Source organism: Sciurus carolinensis, chromosome 18 (genome assembly GCF_902686445.1).
Source record: "Sciurus carolinensis chromosome 18, mSciCar1.2, whole genome shotgun sequence".
Taxonomy (NCBI): domain Eukaryota; kingdom Metazoa; phylum Chordata; class Mammalia; order Rodentia; family Sciuridae; genus Sciurus; species Sciurus carolinensis.
The window spans coordinates 37,990,997-38,015,391 of NC_062230.1; the positions used below are offsets into that span (position 1 = coordinate 37,990,997).

The 24,395-nt window shown below is 42.8% G+C and overlaps 1 protein-coding gene and 2 non-coding genes across 4 annotated transcripts in view; 1 reads left to right on the forward strand and 2 right to left on the reverse strand.

Annotated features, from left to right (window-relative positions):
- Nucleotides 1–262: 262 nt before the first annotated feature.
- The window catches only part of Hmox2 (heme oxygenase 2), a 30,201-nt gene continuing 6,068 nt past the window's right edge, over nucleotides 263–24,395 (reverse strand). Inside the window, exons 2-7 of one of the 2 annotated variants that reach the window (XM_047533232.1) lie at nucleotides 6,678–6,797; nucleotides 5,318–5,439; nucleotides 2,971–3,088; nucleotides 2,117–2,608; nucleotides 1,056–1,182; nucleotides 263–968 (exon numbers count right to left, since the gene is read on the reverse strand). In XM_047533232.1, the coding sequence (XP_047389188.1) occupies nucleotides 841–968; nucleotides 1,056–1,182; nucleotides 2,117–2,608; nucleotides 2,971–3,088; nucleotides 5,318–5,403 (951 nt within the window). In that variant the 5' untranslated portion in view covers nucleotides 5,404–5,439; nucleotides 6,678–6,797 and the 3' untranslated portion in view covers nucleotides 263–840. The remainder of the gene's footprint in view (nucleotides 969–1,055; nucleotides 1,183–2,116; nucleotides 2,609–2,970; nucleotides 3,089–5,317; nucleotides 5,440–6,677; nucleotides 6,798–24,395) is intronic. The other variant, XM_047533231.1, reaches the window with a different exon arrangement.
- LOC124970827 (U6 spliceosomal RNA) lies at nucleotides 11,782–11,889 on the reverse strand. The gene has a single exon (XR_007106202.1). It is a non-coding gene; the product is annotated as a U6 spliceosomal RNA (small nuclear RNA).
- Trnaa-agc (transfer RNA alanine (anticodon AGC)) lies at nucleotides 21,009–21,082 on the forward strand. Its single transcript has one exon. It is a non-coding gene; the product is annotated as a tRNA-Ala (tRNA).

The window sequence follows — 24,395 nt, forward strand, 5'->3', positions numbered from 1 at the left end:
AATCACAGGTCCAGGTAAACATTAGGATCTCTCTGACAAAAGTGTGATCAAGAGTGACTGTCTTGGAGAAGGAGTACTAGATGATAACCAACAGTGTCAGAAAAGTACATGAGGTCAGGAGAATGCAGGGGGCTTTTAGGACAGGAGTGTCCCCTAACCCACGTGGATAAAATACCCTTGTTTCTAAGGGACCCTCTTTCCCAGTGGGTTATTAGGGTCTAGGAAGTGGCTTTATTGACCCCATGCCAAAAAGAAAGAAGCATACAGAGTCCATTTTATTGAATGCTATAACATTTACACAGACCAGGGGAGGGGACAGCCCAGGCTTGCACACCTTTGGGAGCTCTTGATTAAGAAAGAGCTTCTAGGGCCTCTGAGGCAGAGAAGGATTCTGGCTTCGGCCCAACCTCACCCCCAGGTCCCCAAAGAAGGCCCAGAAGTTGAGCAATATTGTTTACCCCTCTCATCCCACAGAACTGAGGCATACTGGCTACTAGGGCTTACTCCCAACAGGGCAAGGACATATTTCCTCAGGTACTGTGAAGATAGAGAATGAAGGGAATGCACCTAGGGCTCAAGGTGCAGAAGCCATGGAGCAGAGCTTGTTCCAGGCTTGCCCTACTGTGCTAGCTGCTGTGAGGATGATAGCCCATATGCCTGGTGCCCATCTGGCCTACAGAGAAGATGCTATCAGGCAGAGCTAGCATCTAGCTTTTATTGGTTGCTTGTTTTCTCAAACCCAGCATTTCAAAAGTCACCTGAGGTGGTAGATTAGTGGGGTAGAGATGGGAGTAGGACAGAGGTCACTTGGGAGGACTCCAGCATGGCATGACAGGTCCTTCACATGTAGTACCAGGCCAAGAGTCCAGCAGCCAGGGCCACACCAGCAGCCAAAATGAACTGGAGACTGGGCTTCCTCAGCGCAGCCATGGCTGTCCGTAAGGGGCAGCTGCTGCCCTCCAGGGCACCTGCATGTAGTGCAACAGGAAACAGGGCATCAATGGGGGCCAGTGACATGCCTGTCCCAGGAGGAGAGTTTGAAATTCACAACCTACCTTTGTCTTCTTGAGCAGCATAGAAGGGGCATTTACGTACATCTCCCTTCCCGTCGTGCACAGGGAGCCCATCCTCCAGGGTCTCTCTGGCCAAGGCAGAGCCAGCCTGGTCCAGTTCATTGAATATCTGAGGAGCACAGATAAACTGAGCCATCCTGGACTGCACAGACTTTGCTTTTGGAGCAGACTCCTCCCCACCCACCCCATGCCATACAGAGGGAGGTGGAACAGGTGCACTTGGCTCAGCAATGCCAACTAGACAGTCAGCAGCCCCAGTGGGTGGTAATGCTATTGTACTTCTCCCTAATGGGAGCTCTGAGAGATGTGGTCACATCTGCTAGTGGCACCCCAAGGCTGCCAATCATGGTGGGTCTTCCCTGGGCACTGACCAGACACATACCCCATGCCAGCTGGCCCTGAGGGGACTTGAACAGTGAGAATACCAGGGAATAGACATGAGGCCAGGCCACCAGTACTTTCCCATTTCTAGCTGCTGGTCATATTTTAGCAAGGAACAGAAAAATGGAAATGAGAGAGAAGAGCCCACAGCAGGGCAGACCCATCCTGGGAATCCACACTGGAGGGCTTCTGGGGACTGTTCAGCCTGGCTGGCAGTGAGGAATGACCTGTGGCAGGGGGCAGAGTTAGTCCTGAAGACCCCAACCCTAACTGAAAGCTACTTGTAAATAGTTATTCTCCTTCCTGATTCTTCCTTCTTGGTGAATCTGTCTCTAGCTAAATTACCAAGCAAGACTCTTCATGGCAATCCTTGCTAAAAAGGAGGAAATTCTCTATTCCTCAGTTCCAGTACCTTGTGACAAGGAGGAGAAGATAGCCCCATTGTCCCAGCACCCTCTATGTGCTGGGGCCTTGCCCTTCCCAAAACTATCCACAAGAATCTAGCAAGACAGGTCTCGATGCCCACTGGTGACCAATTTGGTTCCCTTGCCTTTCTCTGGGGAAGATACTATAGTCCATCTATCCTCTTTCCACTTATGTCCTCCCAGAAAGCAGTGAATCTGTTTCCACTATCAAAGCATAGCCTAGGCACCCAGCAGTACCTGCATATTGTACTCAAAGGCCTTGTTGGCCTCCTCCACGATCCTCTCTTTGGTCTTCAGATTCAGATCCAGGGCATTCATCCTGGCCCGGTAAAACTGCTTGAACTGCTGGGCATTGTCCACATGCTCAAACAGGTAGAACTGGGTCCCTTCCCCTGTGCTGGGGAGTTTCAGTGCCCGCTGGGCCACCTTCTTCAGCACCTGGCCTCCTGATAGGTCCCCCATGTAGCGAGTGTATGCATGGGCCACCAGCAGCTCTGGCTCATTCTGCCCTATATAGTGGATCCGTTCTACGTACTTCTGGGTAGCCTCGGAGCACTTCACCAGCTCCTCCCAGTTCTCACCAAAGAAGTACTCCATGTCCTTGGTCAGCGCCTCCTTCCGGTGCAGCTCCATGGGGAAGTATAAAGGGGCAAAGGCTGGGTGGTCCTTGTTGCGGTCCATTTCCTCCTCAAGGGCTGAGTATGTGAAGTAAAGTGCAGTTGTAGCCCGCTGTGGAGGTAACAGGAGACCACAGGAAAAGACTGCAGGCCAGACTGGCACTCCCAAAGCGAGACCCCTTTCAGTCCAAGACCCAAATGTGAACCATTTTTATATAGTGAATTATTTAACACATCTAGGAAGCTTCAGTGTTTCTTAGAGGAAAAATACAGCAAATTCTTTGAAACACATACTTTTTGCTTCCTTTACATTATTGTTATTCCATTTAAGCCAGGAGAGCCACAGCTTAACATCAACAAAGACTGAATATGGAAAAAGACCTAGGTATTCCCTTAGAGTGGCTCCAAGGGGCACTGCAACCCATCCCCATATGGAAGTCTGGAACACAACCTTATCTGACTGAGGGCACAAACCTTAAATATCTCCTTCTTTATGTTGCCTTTCAAGAAGTCCTTGACAAACTGGGTGTTTTCTGCCCGGTCATGTGCTTCCTTGGTCCCTTCTTTGAGGAGCTCAGAGAGATCAGCCATTCTGCAGAGATGGGATGTGTGTGTGAGAGCCCTTCCTAGTTCCCAGGAAAAGACCACAGAACAAAGTCCAGATCCCAGGGCAACCACTCGCTGAACTGGAGGCGGAGGCTGCTCCAACACTTCTGCATGAACAGCAGGGGACACAGTGCAAGCAGCTAATCTTCTCAGGAAACATACAGATGGATGGTGGCCTCCACAAGACTCTAGGTCTAAGTGTCTGGGCTAGGAACCACTGAAAGGAATGGCATTTTGATTCTGTGGCCACATAGTGGCTGAAGAAATATACACCTCTAATCCCACCAGTTATTTGCTGGCTTCTCTAGGAATACCCCCGGCTCTTGGAAATGTAATCTCCTGAGGCAGCCCTGCTGCCTTCCTCCCACCATATGCCCAGTCTCTTCAGGACTACATGTGGCTGCACCCAGGCATGGAGGATGAGAAAGAAACAACTGAGAGGCTGAGGCCAAGTGCTTGGATTTGTACTGCTTGACAAAATCACACAGGAAAACCAGGCACAGTGGCACATGCCTATAATCCCAGCTGCTTGGGAGGCTGAAGCAAGAGAATCACAAGTCTGAGGCAGCCTGGGCAACTTTGCAAGACCCAGTCGCAAAATAAAAAAGGGACTGGGGGGGTGCTGGGGAGATAGCTCAGTCGGTAGAGTGCTTACCTTGCAAGCACAAGGCCCTGGGTTCGATCCCCAGCACCGCAAAAAAAAAAAAAAAAAAAAAGGGGGACTGGGGTTATAGCTCAGTTGGTAGAGTGCCTGCCTAGCATGTACAAGACCCTGGGTTTAATCCCCAGTGCCACATACATACATAAATAACAACAAAGGGCTGGGGATATAGTTCAGTGTTACATACTTATCTAGCATGTGATGAGCACCACACACATACAAATTACACAGCAGAAGTTGTGCTGATAGATGACAAGGTAGAAAGCATGATCCTAAAGATGATGTCATCTGGTGCTGGGCATGGTGTCACACGCCTGTAATCCCAGCTGCTCGGGAATTTAAAGCCAATCTCAGCAAAAGTGAGGCACTAAGCAACTCGGGGAGACCCTGTCTCCAAATAAAATACAAAATAGGGCTGGGGATGTGGCTCAGTGGGGTTGAGTGCTCCTGAGTTCAATCCCCAGTATTAAAAAAAAAAAAAAAAAAAAAAAAAAAGATGATGGCATCTGGGCAGGGTTCATATATCCATCTATGAAAACCAACTTGGCCTCACAAGTTCAAAGTCAGTCTCAACACCTTAGCAAGACTTTTTCTCTAAACAAAATATAAAAAAGGCTGGGGATATGGCTTGATGGTTACTGGGTTCAATCCCCAGTACCAAAAACAATGGGGGTAGTGGTATGCTGGGGATGTAGTTCAGTGGTAGGGTGCTTTCCTAGCATGTGTGAGGCCCTGGGTTCTATACCTAATACTGAGAGACGGGGGGAGCCAATGACAAGGCTCATCACGGCTCTAACAAAAGGCTAAGAACAGTACAGAGCAGAGCCCAGTAATTTAAGGCTTGGAGAGAAACTGTCCTAAAAACCCTGCCCTAAAGAGTAATTAAGAGTTCAAGTCCTGGGAGAGGACTAGAAGTTCAGTAGAGTAGGCAAAGGGGACTAGGAAATGGGAAGGCAGAAGAATGAATCTGACATAACTTTCCTAAGTACATATATGAACATACACCACAGAAATCTCACCATTGTGTATATCCACAATTAATTCATTTAAAAAAAACTGTGGGTACATGGCAGAAAAATTAATAGAGGAAGGGAGTAGGGGATGGGGAGAAAGAAGGGAAAGGAGATGTGCTGGGGTCAGAATTAGAACGAGATGGGCTGGGGAGATAGCTCAGCTGGTAGAGTGCTTGCCTTGCAAGTGCAAGGCCCTGAGTTCAATCCCCAGTACCGCAAAAAAAAAAAAAAAAAAAAAAAAAAAAAAAGAATTAGAACAAGATATATTCCATGCTTATAGAATTATGTCAAAGTGGATTCTGATGTCATGTATAACTAAAAAGGACCAATGGGGGGGGGGTTCAAGTCCTAAATTTTAAGGGATGGAAGACACTGTAAAGGAGCCAGTTCTGCTTAATTACCCTTTCTGAGCCCACATGAAGTGGCTAGGGACTTGGGGCCCTTCAGTGCCAACCAGGCATCCCAAACCAGAGAACACCAGATGTGAACATGGAAAGTGGTGGTACCACCTGATCTGATGCTGCCAACCTCCAATGCTCACCTGGTATGGTTTTCCTTTTCTGGGGCCACAGAGTTATTTTTCTCAGACTCATCTACTCCCTCAGAGGTCTCCACTTCTGCTGACATCGTTGCTGAGTGGTTCTTGATGCCCTCACTCTAGTCCTGTAGAGAAACAAGGAACCAGTGATTCAGCATCCTTGGCAATCACTTCCCCAAATGCCTGCCTGTTTTGCTGTCTGAGTGAATGTAACCAAGCATACACCCCTGCACCCCAGGGTTGTTTTCTTTACAATAAAGCTGTGCCATTACTGAGCCCATATAAGAATATGAACAAATCTGAACACTGAAAGTGGATTAGGTAACAGCACTGTGTTGATGTTGAACTTGTTCTGAGGAAATACAATGAAGCAAGTAAAGGAGCACACTGTCTGCAACTTACTGTCAGAAGTTCCAGAAGAAAAGGGAGTAGCCACTGCATCTATGTTGGGGTTTGTGGGGGACAAGACACATTCCCATGTAAGATAGCAAATTGGGCAGAATGTTGACAGAGAATCTGAGTAAAAGATATACAAGAGTTCTTCGTGCTATTCTTATAATTTTTCTGTATGAAATCAGATCAAAATAAAAAGCTACCAAAAGCATCATAAAAAGATACAACATCACAGATTTTAAAAATAAATTAAAAAACTATAGCACTGCAGTTCTCAGCTTGGCAAGCAACACAAGGCTTCCATGTCACTACAAGTACACCCAAGGTCAGCGCATCCTACCTGATGGTAGATGGGTGGCCTAGTGCAGAGAACAGCAGGGACAAGGTGTTAACTGGAATTTAGTGAAGTCAGGCTGTGTCCAGCAGTTACACTGTATAGAAGAGCAGCTCACAAGGCACCCAACAATACTGTATCCGTTCCATTTGAGTCACCTAGAAAGCAGACTGTCCCCAGCCTACTCAGAACTCTGCTGGGCTGAAGGAAATATTGGCCAATCAATTCCTATCACCTGCTACAGGGGCTGAACTTTCTTCAGCCAGGGAAATATAGTCCCACAACATGACAAGCTCATCCTCCATCCCTGGAGGCTTCAACTCTAAGCACTGTAAAGGGCAGCCCACTAGGGAAACTTTCTAGACTGAACAACAGTAGCGCCAAAACTACGAAGTCACTCAAAGACAAAATGATCAACATTGGGGCCATGTCAGGCTTCCTCAGGCCACAATGGGCCAAGCAAAGGAAAAAACCTTAGTTTTCTACCTCAACCAGTTATTTACTAAACATTTTCTACATTATCTACCCAGAATGAGTGTCAAGGGGGCAAAGAAGTATAAGAACTGGTCTTTCAAAAAGGCCCAGAGCATAAAGAAGAAAACTAAGAAGTCTTACCCATAAGTTACTGGTACATACCCTCCCTGAGTTTCCTCCAGACACCTAGTTACATTTTCTTTGTTATCTTTTGAGGCATTACAATACGTAATTTGCTCAGCACAATCTTTCAGAATTTTCTCTTGACTTCAGATTCAGCATCTATACAATGGAATTAATTAAAGAAAATTAAATGAGAACAATAGAGCACAATGCCTGTTATGTGGTAAGCACTCATGAATGTTACTGCTTGTACTTGTCTTTAATTCTATTTATTTATTCACTTATTTTTGTGGTGCTGGGGAATCAAACACAGGGCCTCATATATGTGAGGCAAGTAAGCTACATCTTCAACCCTGTATTGAATTTGACTGAAGTTTAGTGATACGCAAAAATGCTTAAAAAAAAATAATAATAAATAGCAGAAAACAAAATGGAAGCGTCTCTTGAATCCAAAGTAGACATATTCTTCTGCATAATACTGATGAGCAGAAAGGCCTCCTGGAGAAGAACCCTCAACAGAGTCTGCAGATCGAGGGAATAATATAACACATGCAGAAATGGGAAGATTCACAGATGGAATGAAGCTATTCAGCTGTGTGTCTTTCTATGAAGGGGCTAAAGCAGACTTTGCTAGCTGCAGAATAAGCCCCCCACAAGCCTTCTAAGGACTTGTCCACAATTTATCTTCCTTTATAGACTTCTTTTTCCCCCTGGTGCTAGGGATGGTGGAGTACTAGGGATTGAAACCAGAAGCCCTCTATTGCTGTGTCACACCCCCAAACCTTTTTGGTTTTAGACAGGGTCTCCCTAAGTTGCTGAGGGTCTCACTAAATTGCCCAGGCTGGCCTCAAACTTGTGATCCTCCTCCCTCCTCAACTTCACTCCCCCTCCTCAGTTGCAGGGATTGCAGGCATGTTTCATTGAGCTCAGCTTGCAATACTAGGGGTTGAACCCACTGAACTACATTCCCAGCCCTTTTATTTTTTATTTTATTTTGAGAGATGTTCTCACTAAGTTGCCCAGGCTGGCGCTGAACTTGGGATCCTCCTCCCTTAGCTTCCTGAGTAGCTGGGATTATAGGTGTGTGCCTGGTGATTTACAGACTTTTAAAAAAGAACAGCTGTGTCCCACACCCCTGGGGACCCTGAGAGCCAAGATGTGCCTCTAGCTGCTCATTACTCAGCAGAGAGGCAAAGTGGGTGGTAGGATGGGAATGGTGGGCTGCCTAGAAGAGGGAGGGACACAAAGGGTCACAGGGCCTCTAGACAGCACTACTATGCTAAGCAAACAGGCATCAAGTACTGCAGACCTCAGCTGCTTATAGTTGAAGCAAAGACAATAACAAGTACACAGACCAACTGTGGTAACTTAGGTAAGCTTCCTGTTATGTGCAACTATTATGTCACACAACAGTGACTGTGTACATGATTAAATCTGATCATTAACTGTGTTTTATACGATAATAACTGCTTGCGCTCTGGAAGAATGTAGTCTGCTTGAACAAGGTCTTTACTTCTCTTAAAAATACATAGGGAGAGGGGGAGGCTAAGGCAGGAGGATCACAAGTTCAAAGCCAGCCTCAGCAATGGTGAGGCACTAAGAAACTCAGTGAGACCCTATCTTTAAATAAAATACAAAACAGGGCTGGAGATGTGGCTTAGTGGTCAAGTGCCCTGAGTGTAATCCCTGGAGCCCCCACAAAAAAAAAGGGGTGGGGAATGGTGGAGGATTCCTGTAGACTTAGCTACTCGGTCTAAAAGCAGGAGGATCGCAAGTTCAAGGTTATCCTGGGAAACTCAGCAAAACTCTGTCTCAAAAAAATACAAGGGGCTGAGATGTAACTCATTGGTAGAATATCTGCCCAGCATGTGAGAGGCCCTGGGTTCAATCCTCAGTACTCCTAAAAAGGGAGAGGAATTGGCTTGCACTGGTGCCTATTTTGGCATTTTCTTTTTCTGAGAAGCACTTTATTTGTGCCATGTCCCCTCAGGTATACCCCCTACCCTCTTCAACCTCATGTCTAGTTGCCAGCCCCAAATTCTGTCCACCCAGCCCACAAGAGACTAAACTTTGGCCCCAGCGACAGGACCAGAGCTAACTTTTCCACTGCTGTGGAAAATCTGAAAAATGCTAGGTTCTGATAAATACTTGAGCAAAAAGAGAAAAATCCAAGTTAAAAGGAAAAAAAAAAAAAAAAAAAAAAGGAAAAAAGGAAAGTGGGGAAAGGAGGAAGGAAAAAGTCTCATGCATATCATCAATACACAGGGTTAAAAACAACAGCAAAGGGCTAGGGGTATAGCTCAGTGGTAGAGAACTTGCCTAGCATGCAGGAGGCCCTGGTTTTGGGCTAGGGGTATAGCTCAGTGGTAGAGAACTTGCCTAGCATGCAGGAGGCCCTGGTTTTGATCCTCAGCACCACCAAAAAAAAAAACAAAAAGTAATCAGCTCTTCATTGCTGGTTAGCATGTTCAACCTGGGTGATACCAGGGCAGGCAGCCTGTGTCCATGGCCCTGTGGCTGGTCACTTTTTCTCAAAGGAGATGGCCATGTAATGTGGCACAAAGAGGCTACCTTTCAACATTTATCTGAAAAGAAAGATAAATGTTCAAACTTAAGTCTGGCTGAATTGAATCCTTTTTTCTTTGGGAACCACTGAGAAAAAAAAAAAAAAAAGAATCGGAATTCTTAGAAAATTAGGAGCCAAATTATAAATGTAGGGCCTTTCTACACTTCAATTTCTCTTTTTTTGGGGGGGTAGAGGGTGCACCAACCTTTTTTATTTTTTATTTGAATCAGGGTCTTACTAAGTTGCTTAAGTCCCCACTAAGTTGCCGAAACTGGTCTTGAACTTGCAATTCTATTTTAGCCTCCAGAGCTGCTGGAATTACAGGTCTGTGCAGTGGCTTCAATCTCTCTTATCAACAAGAAGTTGCTCACAGGGTTGGGGATATAGCTCAGTTGGTAGAATGCTTGCTTTGCAAGCACCAAAAAAAAAAAAAAAAAAAAAAAAAAGGAAGTTACTCACAAACACATTTCAAAAACAAAAGAAAAAATTCCACCCTGGAAAATACACCTCAAGAAATATTCATAGTAATCTGTACCAAAATAGTAACAGTCATATTCTTATGCTAGAAAACAAATCATATGGTCTAATGGCAAAGGCTTGGAATGGTCCAAGGGCCAAGGGTAGTAAGTAAGCAATGGAATGCTGGTACAGCCCTAACCAGTAGACAAGCCAGGAACCAGGTGCATTCACCCAGGGAAAAGTACATATAAACTTATTTTTTTAAAAATCCAAAACACTAATACTGTGTACAAATATACAATATATAAATCAACAGAGTGGCAAACATCTATAATCCTGGCAACTCAGGAGGCTGAGGCACGAAGATCACAAGTTTGAGGCCAGCCTCAGCAACTTAGAGAGGCCCTAAGCAACTAGTGAAACCCTATCTCAAAATAAAAAAGAGCTGGGGATGTAGCTCAGTGGTAGAGCACCTCTGAGTTCAATTTCCAGGGCCACAAGAAAAAAAAGTATATTATGTAAGTATACTGACAATAACAGGAAGGTAATTTGGAAAGTTATTAGGTCTTCTTTCTTTTTGTTGGGCTTCTTAGCCAACAGGCTGCTGCTTTTATATAAAGTAGCCCGATTCTCTTGTAAATAATAGGGGAAAGGGGGAGAAAGGGGACGTAACTATAGGGAATCAAAGGAAAGAGAGTCCAGAGAGAGGACTTGTCGAAGCAAACCAGCTAAGATTGGCTCTTTACTAACTAGTCAACAGGAAGTCAACCCTGAACCCTTTTTGCTATTACATATGGCAGAAAGGTCACTTTGCCCTCTTTCCCATTTCCAGAAAACCATGACTCTCTGTAAAATCTACCTCCACTACTTCATAATTCCCATAATCCAAGCCATTTGCTTGATCAGCTACTGATTTTCATTTCAACACCTGTTCTGACCAAAGCAGCAAGTTCCTATCATGGTGACTTCCAACAGAAGAGGTTCCTGTTAGACCAACAGATGCAGAATACTCATATCAAAAACTTTTACTCCTGTTAAGTTGCTATCTCAAGGTACTAAGGCTTTTGAAACCACGTACATTGTTCAAAGACATTCTCCTTCATGAAGACCCAAGTCTGGCAAATTTCACAAGGTCAGGTAGTACAGGGCACAGCTGATAGGAAGAAATAATCTAAGGAGCACTGATGATTCATTTCCCACCTGGAGATCCAAGAAGAACAATAAAGACTTCTTTTTCTTTGCCCTAGAGAAACTGCAACTGAAGGAAGGGTACAGTTTGCTGAACTCAGCCAGAACAGAGGGGAAGGGATGGCAGGGTGACCTGCTCTCTGGAGTTAGAACAATGCTGCAAGCCTCTGACTCACTGAATAGTGACACTCAACAGTGACCTGCTGATGCACATGACATGCGCTAGTGTTATCCCACATTCAAAGAGAGGCTAAGTGGCTACTCAGAGATTTCTGTTACTGTTTCCTCCTTGTGGAATGGCTTACAGCAAAGCATCAGGGTTCACATTATCGACTTGGTGGGAGTTCCCTGTTGCTTCCTAGAAGGGTGTCCACAGCTCAGAGTTCCCTCCTACATAGAACTGGCACCATATCACCACATGACATGACTATCATCCTGTTTCCCCAATTAAACTATAAACTTCCTAAAACATATCAAGATTTCCCTCAGACTCAAGTTTATCAGGGTCAAACATCATGTCCAGCACCCTAGGAAGTCTTCAACTTAAGTTATAACTGTTGCAATACACAAAGAGAATGTCCAAAGACCACTATCTAAATGAAGGTTTTATGTTATAACAAGAAAATAACTCTTCTTGGTGTTGTTTGTGCTAGGGATTGAACCCAAGGCCTCCGACATGCTAGCCAAGCACTCTGTCACTGAACTACACCTCCAGGTTTTTTTGTTTTTTTTTTTTTTTTAAAGTTTTATTTAAGCACACAAAAAAATGCACATGAGGGCTGGGGTTGTGGCTCAGTGGTAAAGCACTTGCTTGCATGTGTGAGGCCCTGGGTTCGATCCTCAGCACCATATATAAATAAAAGTCCACTGACAACTAAAAAAATTTTTAAAAAAATGCATATGAACTGTCTATTCATTTTCTTCACTGTGCAAAATATAGAATGCTTCATGAATGTGTGTCATCTTGTGCAGGGGCCATGCTAATCTTCTCTGTATTGTTCCAATTTTTTAGTACATTTGTGCTGCTGAAACAAGCACCTGCCAGTCTTTTTTATTTTATTTTGAGGTAGGGTCTCCTGAAGTTGCTGAAGCTGGCTTTTTTTTTTTTTTTTTTTAAGTTGCAGATGGATACAATACCTTTGTTTGACTTAATTATTTATATGTGGTGCTGAGGATCAAACCCAGTGCCTCACACATGCTAGGCAAGTGCTCAACCACTGAGCTACAACCCCAGTCCCAGGCTGCTAACTTTCTAATCCTCCTGAGTAGCCACTGACAGAGTTTATATCATTTCTTTCTGGTAAGAACATAAAAACTCTACTTTTAATTTTTTTTGTAATTTTGAAATACACATTAAACTATAGTCACATTGTTGTGCAATAGATCACCAGACCTTATTCTTCCTAACAGAAATTTCTACTCTTTGACCAACATTTTGCCTATCTCTATCCACCTCCCCCCAACTACTCTCCGGTGACTACCTTTCTCCTCTTTACCTCTATGAGTCTAATTTAGAATTCAGGTATAAGGGAGATCACACAGTCTTTCTGTGGCTTGCTAATTTCACTTAGCATTATGTTCTCTGGATTCATCCACATTGCTGTAAATGACAAAATATTATTTTTTAAGGCTGAATAGAGCCACCCAGTGCATACAATTACAACTCCCATTTTTTTAATCCATTTATCAGCTGATGGACACATCTTGGTTATTATGTTGCAATAAACCTGGGAATGCATATATTTCTTTGACATAATATTTTCATTTCTTTTAGACATATACCAAGTAGTGGGACTGCTGAATCACATGGCAAATCTATTTTTAGTTTTGGAGGAACTTTCATAGTTTTCCAAAATGGCTATATAATTTGTATTCCCACCAGGTGTTCCCTTTTCTCTACACAGTCACCAACACTTGTTACTTCTTTTTGAAATAATCATTCTAACAAGTGTAAGATGATACCTCATTATAGTTTTAATCTACATTTCCCTGATGATCAGTGATGTTGAACATTTCTTCATATATCTGGCAGCTATTTGTATGTCTTTTTGAAAAATGTTTGTTTAGGTCTTTTGCTTCCACTCCAACCCCTTTATTTTTTGGTAGGTACTTTATTACTGAACTACATCCCAGTTCTTCTTATTTTGAGACAGCGTCTCACTAAGTTGATGAAGCTGGTCTTGAACTTGGAATCCTCCCGCCCTCAGCTTCCCCAGTCACTAGGATAAGAACCACCATGCCCAACGTGACCCATTTTAAAAAAATATATATTTTCTTAGTCATTGATGGACCTTTATTTTTTTTATTTTTATGTGGTGCTGAGGATTGAACCCAGTCTCACAGGTGCTAGGTGAGCACTCTACCACTGAGCCACAACCCCAGCCTCAACCTTAACCATTTTTACATACAGTTATTTGTTCTCCTGTTTTGGAGGAATCTGAGCTCCTTATACACTTTGGATATTATTCTCTGATGTATGATTTACAAGTATTTGCTACCAATCATGTGAGCTGCTGTTTCCTTTGCTGTGCAGAAGCTTTTTTTTTTTTTTTTTTTTTTTTTTAATTTGATGCAGTGGCGGGGGGGTCCTGAATTTTCTAAGACTTGTTTATATTCTGCCTAGTGTCTAAGCTAGTCAAGGCCATTTTCACCCCTCTGGGCCCAGCTGGATTGTCTCTGCATTTACAGGAACTGTGCTGTCCAAGACCTGGGGTCTCATAGATCTTGCCCTCCCTCAGCTTTTTCCACATGAAGCCTGGGCCCTGATTCCCCAGCCCCTTTCTGACCTCTCCACATGGCCCAGCTGCACTTCCTCTGACCCACTGCCCAGTGAGGCTGCTCCTTACCTGTGTGCTTGTGAGGGAATGCACTCCAGGTCCTGGCTCTTTTTCCCAGCCAGCTTTGGAGGAAATGAGGCCTCTAATCTTTTTGGTCTCTCTGGTCATTTGGGGCAGTTTCCTTCCCACAGCCCATAACTGATTGGTCTTTTTTTTTTTTTTTTTTTTTTTTTTTGCGGTGCTGGGGATTTGAACCCAGGGCCTTGTGCTTGCAAGGCAAGCACTCTACCAACTGAGCTATATCCCCAGCCCGATTGGTCTTTAAAATTCAGCACTATAAATAAACTCAAGACCATGGATAGGTCTGCATCCCATCTAGCAAATGGATGTACAGAGGAGGTTGTGACCTGTTTTCTGCTCTAGGTAAATAATCGCCTGACTCGCCCTTCTCTACTCTCAGACCTTAAGCAGGCTGAACTGTCTGGAGTGGAAAGGAAAAGTTCAGTGGACCTATTACTTTACTGGGGTCACTTCTGGGTTTCCACTTACTGCTAATTATTGCTAGAAACCCACTTGCCTTCAGAAATGGGAAGGAAGCTTGGCCCTGCAAAAAGGGCATGGTCTTTAGAGCTAAAAAAATTTGGGTTTGAGCCAGGCACAGTGGTGCATGCCTGTAAACCCAGTAGCTCAGAGGCTGAGATAGAAGGATCTCAGTCCAGCCTCAGCAACTTAGCAAGGTCCTAAGCAACTCAGACCCTGTCTCAAAATAAAAAATAAAAAGGGTTGAGAATGGGGCTCAGTGATAAATTATCTGTGGGTTAAATCCCCAGTAATCCACACCCCACAGCAAAAAAAAAAAAAAAAAAAAAAAAAAAAGGGGAGAGGGAGGGAAATTTGGGCTTGCCATCTAAAGTCTGAATATTCAGTAGCTCTTGGGAGTAAATAAATCATAACCTCCTGAAAGTTGATTTCTTCTCAAGGATGTTGGAGGATTAAATGGACTAATGTGCATGAAAGTGTTTCATGAAATGTAATGCTGCCTCAAATGTAGCTCTCTTACTCAGAGTTACTGGTGAGAATAAGCAGCTGGGTGATTATGAAATGTTGAGGAAGAATGAGATATTTAGAGAATTCACAGACAATCCTAGGCAGGTCATACCACAGAACTCGGACCTCCTTCCCCGGCAGTGCCCAAGGTGAGCCATGTGACCACCACAGGCTAGAATACCCACACTACAGGTGCTACTCAAGGCTGGCTGAACCCAATGTTGGGGGCAGTATTCAGAACTGAATCAGTTCTAATCCAAAAAAGCTTGATAGATAACAGGGGCCTCTCGAAAACCACATCATCCAGGTCCACAGCTTCTTCGTTTCTAGACTAACTGGCCAGAAGACGCCTCTGAACTCTGACACCACCACTCCTCAGGAAATCTTATACACAAGCCTCACCTCTTTCTTTTCAATCACTGTAAGAATTCTATCCCACAATTCATTCAAAACATGACTACTGTCTTAATAAAGAACAAGATCAGACAGGAAATCCTGGGAAAGTGTGGACTGCAGGGACCAAAAATACTAGAGTCAGATTTACTAAATACACACTTGCAAATGTGGGCAAAAAGCAAGGATAAAGCAAAATAACTGCTCAGTCTGGGGATGTCACTAAGTGTAGAGCACTTTCCTCACATGCTCAGGCCCTGGGTTGGATTTCTAGCACTGCAAAAAAACAAAACACAAAACTGCAAATTAGTCTAAAGGCAACAGCCTCAAAAAAAAAAAAAAACCGACATCAGTTCACGAAGTCCAAGACTCCTGCAGGCATTTTTTAAATTGGGGGTTGATAAGTATGTTCATCTCTAGCATATCAAAATATAACTGAGCAAGCAGTCCAAGCAGACACCAAGGACAAGATGTGAAACAAGAGAGTTCAGAAAAGGAATGAACTGTCTGTGCAATTATGACTTCCTATTTTCTTAGCATGTGTAAGGCCCTGGATTCAAACCCCAGCACAACCAAAAGAGAGAGAGAGAGAGAGAGAGAGAGAGAGAAAGGGAGGGAGGGGGAGACACAAATGAAACAAACACATGACTCACCCCTGTGTAAGAGGAATAGTCTTGGGGCTAAAAAGACAAAGACATTTTAGTCCCACAAGAGGTATAAGGCTGTTCCCAGCACATACCTGTGAATCCAGCTACCCAGGAGGATAGGCGGGGGAGAATCACAACTTGAAGGCCAGCCTGGGCAACTTAGCAAGACCTCCTCTCAAAATATCAAAATTACAAAATACTCAAAATTAAAAAATAAAAAGGGCTGGGGATATAGCTCAGTGACAGAATGACCCTACTTGTAATCCCCAGTACTGCAGGGGGCAGAAAATGCTTCTGCTGAATTTTCATTGTGCAGAACCTAGATGGGCAATTAGCTCCCAGGTACTTCTCTCTACAACCAACTCTAAGCCTTAGAAGCTAATCCTGGGGTTGGGGTTGTGGCTCAGTGGTAGAGCACTCACCTAGAACACATGAGGAACTGGGTTCATTCCTCAGCACCACATTAGGGAAAAAAAAAAAAAAAAAGGTACTGGTTTCACCTACAACTAAAAAATACATATTAAAAAAAAAAAAAAAAAAAAGCTATTCCTGTAGGGCAGAAGGCAAGGGAGTTGGGGCAGAAGATAGCACTGGACTGCAAGTGTGACAGACCTGGGTACACCAGTCTGAGTCACTTTTTGAACAGTGTCCCACTGACTAGTGAGGACTAAGATCAAGAGAATTAACAGGGTTAAGGTCTCTCAGAGAGTGAAGAGTAGAGATGGGATTAAACTAAGTCATTCTAAATGCACAGTGATTCCTCCTATGCCCCCAACAAATTCTCATTAGTTCATGCACTGAGATATTAGTGTGGTGTCACCACAGATTACTAGCAACATGCAAACTACAGGTTTTAGAAGTTCTCTCATCACATTGCATTTATTCTCAGTGTTGGGATTAAAACCAGGGCAGGTGCTTTACTGTTTTAGTAAAAAGTACAATCTAATCATTTCTAAGAAATAAGTGCTTAGGCTCCCATTTAAAGAATCATAGTTGGTCTGGAGCTCAGTGGTAGGGTGCTTGCCTAGCATGCACAAGGGCCTGGGTTCAATCTGCAGTACGTGCATACACGCACAAGCGCACACACACATGCGCACACACACACACACACAAATTAAAGATTCAGAGCTAATGCTTCCTGTCCCCAGAAGACTCACCTTGGCTCACTCAGATTACATGCCAACTCGAGAAGACTGTTCCCTGGTGAGATCTACTTTTATTAACCAGTCCAAGGCTGGTCCCAAGGGGGAAGAGGGAACAACCCAGTACTCAGTGCTAGAAAGAGGCAGTCAGGCCTCCCAGACCTTCGTGGATAATGAAGCCAGGGGCTCTGGGACAGGGCACCAACAAGGAGTCACAATAGGGTCTGCACATCTCTATAGCACCCATCACCATAGTAACTGCAGATAAATAGAAGATCTAGCTTTAAGAATGTGGAATTGTGTCAACCCTTCTCTTTCTGCCTCTGGATATGCATGTTGCCTTGGAAATGGCTGTGACAGAAAATGCAACAACAGAAACTTTCTGCAAGATTAGCAATACAGAACAAGGTTTTGGTCAACTGAATGAGGTGGCTCCAATTTCTTGCTTTGGCTCTGTGAGGGATTTTTACACATTTCCACAAGCCTACAAGTTAGGTGTTATTCCCAGATTTCTTCACAGTAATTGTCCAGAATTTGGTGGTGGGAGTAGGGACAAGGAAACATTTCTAGACTAAGGACCAATAACTTCAAATGGCTGACATATCCCACATAGACTTGTGTCTGTGTTGGCAGGGGACCAAGACCAGCTACTGCACTTTCCCAGTGTAGGCCACAGTAGTGCTTTCCCAGCACTACCAGCAAGCACTGCCCATACCTGAAGAGTCAGCTTGATTCATTTTTAACCTTCTGATTCCCTATTTTAATGAACAAGGTATCCATGATCCCTAGGAATGGGAGATCCCTAACTGTTTTCCTCCCTCAGAAGACAAGGCCTGATTTATACATGATTGACAATGTCCCACAGGAACAGTCAGGTCCTGGAGCATAGAAAAAATGTATTATAGGAGACATGGAATTACCAGCATTAGCTCTAACAGCAGCCCTCTCTTCTACTCTAAAAAGTCTCTCAGAGTGAGAGTAGGCATACAAGTGTAATTGCTAAGCCAATTAAAGTTCTTTTTAAAGACAAAGAATTCATAAACTGCACTGTTGTTAACAAATTACATGTGACACATCTCATAAGCACACTTAAAAGGCAGAAAATTAAAGTGATGCAGTGGTTACTTAGCAAAAAGACTTTCAACTAACTTTCTAAGGAAGCTTTTTTTTTTTTTTTTTTTTTTGGTGGTGGTGCTGGGGATCGAACCCAGGGTCCTGAGCTTGCAAGGCAAGCACTTTACCAACTAAGCTATCTCCCCAGCCCGCTAAGAAAGCTTTCTAGACACTCCAACTCCTTGCTGAAGTTTCCCAGGACTGAAGAGAAGAAGTACCAGATCACCCTGTGTTACTCTGCTTGGTTCATGTGAGAAACTTCCAGATTTATGTTCTTTACTTCCTCAGGAGGCACCCACACACACAAAAAAAGAAAATTCCCAGGACATGGCTTCCCCAGCCCAACAGTCACTTAGCAGTACCTGTATGAATGCCACATGTGACTTATTAATTTAGATACATGCTTTAGTATTTGTATTATACATCCTACAACATGAGACTGAATCCCTCCATCTGAAGTTTCTAGAAGATGGGTTCAACAAGTCTAATAGCAGGCATTTGTACAGAAATCCTTTCTGTGCAGCACAATACTAACGTTATTACAACACTCAAGAAACTGAATCATGTACTGAATTGTGATGATCTCTAGAGCCCGACAAGTGGTGGGCAGCAAACAAAAGTTAACTGAGCTGAACCAGTCAAGAGAAATCTTCCATCCACACCAAGACCAAGAGGCAGCACACAGACATGGTTAAGGCACAGGCTCCTGACAAGTACAACTGAGAACAAGTCCTGGTTCTGCCATGTACCAGCTGGGTGGCCTTGAACCTGTAACTTAATTTCTCAGACTTCTTTTCTTTGTAATAACAATTCTGCAAGTAGTTATGAAAATTAAATAAATGGATTATAAAACTGTGATAAAACAAATGATACTGATCAAAAAACTAAAGAAAATGTCACTTCCAATTTAAAATTAACAAAGTTTCCATACACTTTCAAACAAGAAACAGTGGAGGCCAGGAATGCTACTGAATATCCTACAGTGCAGAGAGCACAGGAACACATGCACACCTCATAACCACTAATAATCCAGTCCCAAATGTCAACAGTGCCAAGGCTGAGAAATCACCTACTTGAACCTTAGAAGTGGTGCTAAGGTAGTTCAGAAAATACATCAATCTAGTACACCTTGTCATTTCTTTATCAGTTTACAGAAAAGATAAAGATGAGATTCTGGTACTGTTTCAAACCACTCATAACACCTTTATCAACTATCCTTTACAGAAGCCAGGCATGGTCTTTACAGAGATTTCTTTTTTTCAGTACTGGGGAATGAACCCCAGGAACATTCTATCATTCTATCACCAGTTTTTTTATTTTGAGACAGGGTCTTGTTAAATTGCTGAGGCTAGACTTGAACTTGCCAGCCTCCTGCTTCAGCCCCCCCAAGTTACTGGGATTACAGGCCTGCATATAGTTCCTGGCTTTACATATATTTCTTTCTTTCTTTTTTCATACTGGGGATTGAATCCAGGGGCACTTAACCACTGAGCCACATCTCAGCCTTTTTTATATTTTATTTAGAGACAGTGTCTCACTAAGTTACTTAGGACTTCACTAAGTTGCTGAGGCTGGCTTTGAACTCACGATCCTCCTACCTAAGCTCCCCCCACCACTAGGATTACAGGTGTGTGCCACCATACAGGGCTTTTACATAATTTCTGAGGCTGCCAGTAGGCAGGGCAACTTGGCACTGTCCACAGGTGACAATGAAAAGGGTCACAGTGACTTTCTGGGAATAGGCCTCATTTGTATTTGGGTCACTAGACGTTAAACCTGTGATTACTGCTTTCTTTATGGGATGAACTTAAAATTGGGAGAATCTATCATTTATCAGTCTGGTGTCTGACTTAAAGTAGACTAAGAATTAGAAGAATTAGTTCTACTTTCCAGGTCTTAGTTCTTGCTGTTAGATAGCTGCAGGCCTTCCTTGGAACTCCAATGAGTTAATTCACAGCCAGCAGGAGGGACAGCAGGAAAGCTGTGAGTCTCCCTGATCCTATCTCAGTTAGAGTAACTCCTGTATTCCTTGCTGTATTTCTCAAAAGAAGGCGGGGGGGGGGGGGGGGGGATGTGTTCATTCTAGAAATAAATTCTAGAAAACAATCAGTGATAATCTTGGAGACTTGCTATAATAGAGAGCTACTTAAGTAAGCCTTTAAGCCTTTCATGATCTATTGTAGTACTTATATCCTGTTATACTACTTATTTATTTCCAGATTACAACTCATTTATCTGTCTCCTATCACCCAACACAGAGCACACAGCTAGTCAGGGATTCCTAAGTGAGTAAGTGAGTTATAGAATGTTAAGTATTATCAAAATTGAGGCACTCTCAAAGAACTGATGACAGAGGACAACTAAAGATGAATCCCAGGGCTGGGGAGATAGCTCAGTCGGTAGAGTGCTTGCCTTGCATGCACAAGGCCCTGGGTTCGATCCCCAGTAACGCAAAAAAAAAAAAAAAAAAAAAGATGAATCCCAGAAATAAAGAAAATAAATGGCTAGTGAGCAAGCATTTCTGAGCAGCATTTATGGCAGAAACTTCTACAGCAGAAACATGAATGGAAACATGAATGGATGTGGGAGATAAGACTGGCCTTGTAACCAGGTGTGGGGGTGCATGCCTGTAATCCCAGGAGAATCGCTAAAGCAGGAGAATCGCAAATTTAAAGGTAGCAAAAGCAATTTAGTGAGGTTCTAAGTAATTTAGTGAGACCCTGTCTCTAAATAAAATATTAAAAAGCGTTGGGGTATGTATGGCGCAGTGGTTAAGTGCCCCTGGGTTTAATCCCCAGTACAAAAATAAAAACAAAACAAAAAAAAATTGTCTTGTACAGCCAGATGAAGTGAAACATGCCTGTAATCCCAGCTGCTCGGGAGGCTGAAGCAGAAGGAGGATCACAAATTCAAGGTCAGCCTAGTCAATTTAGCAATATTTGAAAGGAAGAAGCTCAGTGGTAGAGTACTTGCCTAGTATGTACCAGGTCCTACATTTAATCCTCAGTTCTGCAATAAAAAATAATTTGGAAAGGGGCTGGGGCGATAGCTCAGTTGGTAGAGTGCTTGCCTAGCAAGCAAAACGCCCTGGGTTCGATCCCCAGCACCACAAAAAATAATAATAATTTGGAAAAAATGAGAATAATAATAATTTTAAAGAAGAAATATTGCATTAATTGGTTTTAAACTGGATTCCACAAATAAGGCTACAGAGAGCACCTTTTAGATTTTGTTTTAAGGTCTCTGAAAGCCTGACTAGTAGAAGGACACTACATTACCCTTTTTGTTTGTTTGTAGTAGTAGGCAGTGAACCCAGGAGCACTCTATCACTAAGCTGTATTTCCAGTCCCCACCTTTTTTTGGGGGGGGCTGGGGGGTGGGGAGGGTAGATATCAGAAATTGGATCCAGGGCACTTTACCACTGAGCTACATCCCCAGATTTTTTTACAATTTAATTTTATTTATTTATATTTTATTTATTTATTTATTCATTCATTCATTCATTCATTCATTCATTCATTCATTCATTCATTCATTTATTTATTGGTACTGGGGATTGAACCTTAGGGGCACTTAACCACTAAGCCACATTCTCATCCTTTTTCAAAAAAAAATTTTTTTTTTTTTTTGCGGTGCTGGGGATTGAACCCAGGGCCTTGTGCTTGCAAGGCAAGCACTCTACTGACTGAGCTATCTCCCCAGCCCTCAAAAATTTTTTGAGACAGGGTCTCCCTAAGGTGTTTAGGGCCTCACTAAATTGCTGAAGCTGGCTTTGAACTTCAGATTTTCCTGCCTTAGCTCCCAAGTTGCTGAGTGTACCACCACACACAGCTAATTTTTTATTTGAAACAGGACCTCACCAAGTTGCTCAGGGTCTAAGTTGTTGAGAATGGCCTTAACTTGAAATCCTTCTGCCTTAGTCGCCTGAGCTGTTGGATTCCAGGTGTGTGCCACAGAGCCTGGCTTTTTTTTTTTTTTTAAACATGTAGGCGCACAGTGGTGCATGCCTGTAATCCCAGCAGCTTAGGAGGCTGAGGCAGGAGGATAGTGAGTTCAAAGCCAGCCTCAGCAAAAGCAAGGCGCTGAGCAACTCAGTGAGACCCTGTCTCTAAATAAAATACAAAAAAAGGGCTAGGGACGGCGGGGCTCAGTGGTCGAGTGCCCCTGAGTTCAATTCCTGGTACAAAAAAAAAAAAAAAATCTAACATTCAAGGTAACAAATGCTTATCAGCCTTCTCCACCTAAAGAGTGTGCAAATCAGGAGACTCCCTGACATGTACATCTTCTCTCTTCCCAGTTGACTCTTGAGTCTAGCCTTCAAAGTAGCAGCAGGATCTTTTCATGTGTGTTCCTCTAGGGAAGGAGTCAACCACAAGAAGGCAATAGCAATGCAACTTTGTAATAAATCTTATTTCTACTCACATTTTGGAGGAAATATAACTAAGTTTTGGATTATCACTATGGAAAGGGGAAAAAATGCTACAGTGATCACATTTTACTGAAAAAGGGGGGGAAAAAAAAAAAAAACCCACCAGCAGTTTACCACCAGAAAACTGAGTAAATTCCTCTTCCATGTTCTCTAGCACCCCACAAACACACAGCATACTGTTACATTTAATTCCTAAGAGTGTAATTTTTATAATTCCTAAAAATTACCCAAAACAAGTCAAACAGCATTGCATCCATTAATCATTACCAAGAAGAAATTCAAATAGCCCAGAATATCAACTATCAACTGAAGATTTGATTAGGCAAAAACAAATAACTAACTTTAGAAGAAAGGAAAGTAGACAAGATGGGAGGACAACTATCCAATAGTTCATACACCAAGAGAGGTAGAGAAGCAGGCTCTCCAGGGCTGTAAGAGGTATTACTCAAGTCTTTTTATCAGACAAAATCCTACACAGAAGGCTAATACATAAAGCAAATAAAATGGAGCTTATAGCCCAGCCAAGGAAACAATTAGGAGTGTGACACGAGAATCCAGAATGGGAGAAAATCTTTGCTAGCTAGTCTTTTGAAGGAAGATTAATATCTACACTATATATGCCAAGTGTGGTGGTGCACACCTATAATCCCAGCAGCGTGGGAGGTTAAGGCAGGAGGACTTTGAGTTCAAAGACAGTTTCAGCAAAAATCGAGGCACTGGGGCTGGAGCTGTGTCAGAGCGCTTGTCTAGAATGTGTGAGGCATTGGGTTCGATCCTTAGCACCACATAAAAATAAACAAATAAAGGCATTCTGTCCATCTACAACCACAAAAATATTTTTTTTAAAGAAATGTTTAAAAAAAAAGTGAGGTGCTAAGCAACTCAGTGAGACCTGTCTTCTAAATACAATACAAAAATAGGGCTGGGAATATGACTTAGTGGTGGAGTGCCCCTGAGTTCAATCCCTGGTCCCCCATCCTCCACCAAAAAAAAAGCTACACTATAAAAAGAACTCAAAAAATTTATGCCAAAAAAAAAATCAAATAAACCAATTAATAAATGGGCAAATGAACTAAACAGACACTTCTCAAAAGAAGAAATACAAATGAATGGTCAACAAATACATGAAAATATGTTCAACATCCTCAGCAAATAGGGATATGCAAATCAAAACTACTGAGATTTCATCTCTCACCAGTCAGAATGGCAGTCATCAAGAATATAAATAATAACAAATGCTGGAAAAGATGTGGAGAAAAAGGAAAACTTTTACACTGTTGGTGGGACTGTTAATTAGTATAACCACTTTGGAAATAAGGAGGCTCCTAAAAAGACTAGGCATGTAGGGGGGCTGGGGATATGGTTCAGTAGTAGGGCACTTGCCTAACTTGCTCAAAGTCCTCCATTCAATCAAAAAAACAAAAACAAAAACAAACTAGGCATGGAACTACCCTAAGACCCAGTTATACACTCCTCAGAATTTATCCTGAAGAATTAAAGTCTTCTTACTACAGTAATACAGGCATACCCATGTTTACAGCAAAACAATTCACAATAGCCAAACTAGGGAACCATACTGTGACTAACTGTCCATTGATGGATGAATAAAGAAAATGTGATAAAGAAAATACACACACACACACCCAATGGAGTTTTATTCAGCCATAAATAAAAAAATGAAAATGAAATTATGTCATTTGCAGGAAAATGGATGGAACCAGAAACCATCATGTTAACAGAAATAAGTCAAACTCAAAGGTCAAGACTTGTATGTTTTTTCTTATATGTGGAAGCTAGAGAAGAAAAAGAAAAACAAAGGTAGGGGTGATTCTCCTAAAAATCAAAGGGAGATCAGTAGAGGAAAGGGGACAAGCAGTAGAAGGCAAAGAAGACGGGGGAAAATGCTGGGAGGTGATATTGGCCAAATTATATTGCTATATTTTGTGTGTGTACAAACAACAAATCCCATCAACATGTACAACTATAATAATGCAAC